At 39.4% G+C, this 5302-nt stretch overlaps 1 protein-coding gene across 1 annotated transcript; it reads left to right on the top strand.

The window, feature by feature from the left end:
- Positions 1-3937: 3937 nt before the first annotated feature.
- Positions 3938-4901, top strand: LOC118481702 (protein FAR1-RELATED SEQUENCE 4-like). The gene is made up of 2 exons (XM_035976910.1): positions 3938-4141; positions 4233-4901. Exons 1-2 carry the CDS (start codon positions 3938-3940, stop codon positions 4899-4901), a joined length of 873 nt encoding a protein of 290 aa, XP_035832803.1.
- The last annotated feature ends 401 nt before the right edge of the window (positions 4902-5302 follow it).

The following is a 5302-nucleotide window of genomic DNA, read 5'->3' on the forward strand; positions in this document are numbered from 1 at the left end:
ACCATTAAACAAGACGGTGACAACGTGGCATTTACAGTTTTAGACCTCTCATCATTCGCGTCTTTAGTTAGAGATTCTCCACCATGGTTTGACCCTTCTTTTCTAGCATCTGTTTGGCTGTTGGGGGTTATACAATACTTTCTGGACTTGAAAACCCCTGCATCTGCTGGATCAGCACCAGCACACCAAAATATACAAGCCAAATGCACATGTAATCTGGTAAGAAAATAAACAAGTGACTCAAGCTTTATATATAGTATTACGATCTATTACACTCACTATTGAACACGTATAAAACACGTGACATGACAAATGTAGAACAAGCATTAAAACATGTGACATGAATGCAGTCTGTGATCACATACCTATAGGTCTATATAGAGTATTACGATCATGTGAGAACCAGTAAATATAAACAACATTATGAAGCACTTTAACCAACAAGTAGCCAAGAACAATTAATTAAAGTTTTATTGCTAAACCTGTTCATTAAGGCAATTTATCAAACACTTGGCAGGCGTATGCACATGATGCGAAATTACCTCAAACTCAAATCATCTCAAACAATTAGACCTAAACACAACACGAAATCAAAGACCTAAAATTCATTTGACAAAATTTAACATGTTAAAAAAAAGTTTTTACATAATACAAAGTAAGATATAGAATCCGCATCACTAAAACTCATTTTGAGAAAATTTAACATGTTAAAAAAAAGTTTTTACATAAAACAAATTGGCAATTCAATCAGAATTATGATGAATTCGTTATAAACTACAAAATCCAGATAAGGTAACTTGAAATCAATATGAAAACTAGAACGAGAAAGATCAAGTGTAGAATGAACCTCACCGATTCACAGGCGACATTCACAAAGAGCATAATCCTTCGTTGTGTAATTGTTATGGCTATACAGATCGTGATTTCTGTGGTGCAGATTAGGTTTTAAATACATACAGCATGTGTATTTGAACAGAAAACGTGAAGGACGGACGGCGGCGAGAGGTGGTTGCGGCGGCGGTGGGGAAGGCAGAGGGGAAAGGACGGTGGAGGAGAGGTGGTGGCGGCGGCGGTGGGGAAGGCAGAGGGGAAAGGACGGTGGAGGAGATGTGAACGACCTAATTGAAACTTTTCAAAATGACAATAATGCCCCTCCGCGTTTTTTAGACTTAAAAAATTTGATCTATAATCTCAGCCCTTGATTAAGTTAATCCAAGGGTGTTCCCCGGTTCCCCACTTTTTTGGTGTTCCCCAATGAACCCCACACTATATATATATATATATATATATATATATATATATATATATATATATATATATATATATATATATATATATATATAGGATAATGCTTAGCAAGAAACCCCATTTTCTTAGAAAACTTAACAAACTCTACTTGTGGCCATCATTTAGCCACGTAGCCCATAGCCACTTCCTGTTACTTTTTGCTTCCAAGGTTATATTTGTAATTTATGCAAGTCAAGATATTTTCCCCCATTTGAATTGACATGATCATTTAATGCACATCAACTCATTTGTACAATTTACCCACCCCCATATTTCTTTTACAATTTTTCATTTTATATCTTCTTCAACAGAAGTACCATAGTCATCTTCTACTCCAAATTATCATTTCTCCATTAATATCAATGGAGACAAATCCACCAACCTCCGAGTTAATGTCGCCGGTCCATAGTTTCCCCAACAGGTTCTTTAGCAGCGACTTCCAAAATGATGAGGAATTTAATGCTCCAGGTTTGTCTATTTATGTAACTTAACTCTTCTCGAAGTTCGGTTTTTTTTTGTCTTTTACAACTTTTTAATCGAATAATCCAAACTATACTGCATGGCAATGTTCACCTGTTCCATTCGAAGCTTCTGTATACACTTATATGCCTGTTGATTGTTCGCGATCATCTGAAGCCCCTGTTAGATCACCGGATGTTGTGATCTCCAACAATTTCATGAACAACGCTTTTAATGATGACCAGGGTATGGATACTGAAGAAGGTTTGTTTTTCTATACACTGGTTTTGTACTTTTCTTCCCCAGATATGGCATAGTTCAAACATATTCCATAATGTTCACATGTAGCATCCCAAGATTCCCATATGCAGCTCATGCCTGGTGCTGTTTCTGGATCATCTCATGGTCCTTCTCTGTTTGCTGAATCATCACGCGGCCAGTTAGACGGTTGTATATATTACATGGGAGCCCACTTTATTCTCATATCACAGATTTCTAACCTTTTGTCATGTCATGTATAGCAGATTCCTAACCTTTTTCGTTTTATGATGCAGGGCCATCGAATCCATACTTCGTTTTTGATACCCCTCAGGGAACCCGTTACTGGATTCCTAACGTCGCTGATAAGTTCATACCAGTGTGTGGGAAATCATATCCAACTTTTGCGGATGTTCTTTCCATGTATGAACTTTATGCGTTTGAAGCAGGTTTTTCTGTAAAAAAAAGGGCAAACTAAAGTCTGGAATGGAATTCCCACACACAAGTATCTTCGATGCTCAAAATATGGAAAACCACAACCCAAGAGGACTTTTGACACCCTAGATGAATCTTCTCTTAAGCACCAGAGGACCAACTTCACGTGGTGTGACTGTAAGGCAAGCATACTAGTCTCAATCTCGAATGATTCATACACAGGTCTGAGTTTCAATGATATTCATAATCATGAACTTGTTGAGAGTTACAACCGTGATCTTAGCAAGATATCACGGAAGCTGTCATTCTCCACCAAATAATTCATTCACAATATGAGTCTAAACCGTATTGGACCCATGAGAGCTTATAGATGTCTTGTAGCTTTAAAAGGAGGGCATCACAATGTCAATGGGACTCCGGTGGATTTTAAAAACTTTAGCCACCAGTTGCGAATTTTTATTGGTGAACGCGACACATAAGTTTTCCTCGAACGCCTGCGTGAGCGCTTTGACAACCTACCCAACTTCTATTTTGATTACACTGTATCAAATGGAAAGTTTTCTTCTGTATTCTGGGCTGATGAGATTTCAAAGCTAAACTACAAAGCTTTTGGCGATGTCCTCGCCTTTGACGCAACTTACAGCACTAACAGGTTAGTCCCCCCCCCATTAACATGTGTTAGGCCTGATCCCCAGGTATACAACCCTAACCCAAAAAAGTTTTACATTTTGTTAACATCAAATCAATTTTTTATTCATAGGTACAAGATGGTTTTTGTGCCATTCACGGGTGTGGATCATCATTTCCAATGTGTTACATTTGGAGCGGGTTTGATATCAACCGAGTCCATTGAATTATGTGTGGTTGCTTAAGGCTTTCTTGAAGGCACACGGTACTCAACCAACTCTCGTGCTGAGTGATCAAGACCCATCCATGCTACAAGCTGTTCCTATGGTCTTTACCGAATCACGACACCGTCTATGCATGTGGCATATAATGAAAAAACTACCCTCCAAGGGTAGCTTAATTTGTTAGCCCTTAACATGTGTTATTCAACATAACATAATTTTTATATGTCTTTTCAAACTGTTTTAATCTAACACGTGTTAGTAACTATTAACTTTTTCAGATCTCTGCGGACATTCTCGATAACACTGATCTTCGGTCCTGCATTCACCAGTTGGTTTGGAATGTTTATATCAAACCTGAAACGTTTGAGTCCCACTGGAATGACCTCCTACAAACATTTGGACTTCAAGACCACAGCTGGTTGAACGACATGTACAACATCAAACATCTTTGGGTACCAGCGTACTTCAGGGAACTGCCCATGTGTTGCTTAATGAAGACCACTTCACGCTGCGAAAGCTCTAACGCTGCCTTCAAGGTCAACTCAACAAGCGCAAACACCCTTGTACAATTTATGATGTGCTTTGAAAATAGGGTAGACAGCCAACGATATCGGCAACGTGTATCGGAGTACAAAACCTCATCCACGATGTTCACTGGCAATACTGATTTAGCGATAGAACAGCACGCGTTCGCCATTTACACAAACGCTGTTTTCACGCAAGTTCAAAAGGAGATAATTAAAGGGAAGTTTTTATGCTACATCACAAACCAAACCGAGTCCAGCAATTCCAGTCTTCTGATAGACGTCACTCATTTGGATAAAAGGAACAACATCACAAACGTCTACCAGGTAACACATGTTAGGCAATTTCATTATTACCCATCCTCTAACATATGTTAGATCTAAAGGGCTTTTTTTTTGCTGTCTATGTTCCCAACAGGTTACGTATAACACTGTAGACCAATCCGCCAGTTGCTCATGCAGGAATTTCACACGTATCGGATATCTGTGTCGCCATGTCTTTTGCGTCTATCGATTGAAAAATGTTGAAAGGATTCCACCCCAATACATAAACGATAGGTGGCGTCGAGATGCCCTCCCCAAACAGGTTTTTTCAATTTCCAGCCGATACGGAGTCAACCCTCACGCACCGTCCGTTATGCGGAATGAAATCCTTGACCTCGTTACTGAATGCGTTGACGTGGCCAGAACCGATGAGGATTCGTTGGCAAAATTGGTTGACCAACTCAGGGATTTCAAGATCAATGTGCTTTCCAAGCAACCATTGTCTACAATTCAAAATGAATCAAACGAGTGTGAAATGGAAGAAATAGTTGGGCTACCAATCGACATTCCAGTAGAAGTTGCTAATCCAGAAGTTGCACGCAATAAAGGATGTGGTACTCATACTCGCATTTCTGGGCCCGGTGAGAAGGCAAAGGCAAAACCACCAAAACGTCCAAAGCAGCTTCGTTTATGCAAGCGTTGTGGTCTGTATGTCGACGACCACGACTCACGCAACTGCGTTAAGGTGGCTGCAATGAAAGCAGTAAAGGCAGCTGCTGAACAACAAAGGCAGACCGCCCCTGGTGCCTCACCCTCTGATTAAAATCTGTATTGTCGTTTTCTAGTACTATGTAATGGGAGAGTCTCTTCATTTTGGCCTTCTTACACACATGTAACAGTCTTTTGACATCCTCCTGCTCTTCTCTGTTACGTGTGTAAGAAGGTGGAACTATTTTGATCCCATTTATCATAAATAGGATTGTAAGAAACTCTATGGCCTTGGCCACTTTTGTGTTTGTAGCCCTACTTTTTTGGGGACCTCTGTTTGCTATTAATGGGCTTATCTTAATATTATATGCATTGATAATTGGGTTTTTGGTTTTTATTTTTCACCATAGCATAAAAACAGATGCTTAACACATGTTAGCCCCCATAATTTTGGTTCTTTTAACTGGAAAGGATCAAAACAAACTGTGTTAACCATACGAACAACTTATATATTAA

The sequence above is a fragment of the Helianthus annuus genome, chromosome 9 (assembly GCF_002127325.2).
Source record: "Helianthus annuus cultivar XRQ/B chromosome 9, HanXRQr2.0-SUNRISE, whole genome shotgun sequence".
In the NCBI taxonomy this organism is placed as follows: Eukaryota; Viridiplantae; Streptophyta; class Magnoliopsida; order Asterales; family Asteraceae; genus Helianthus; species Helianthus annuus.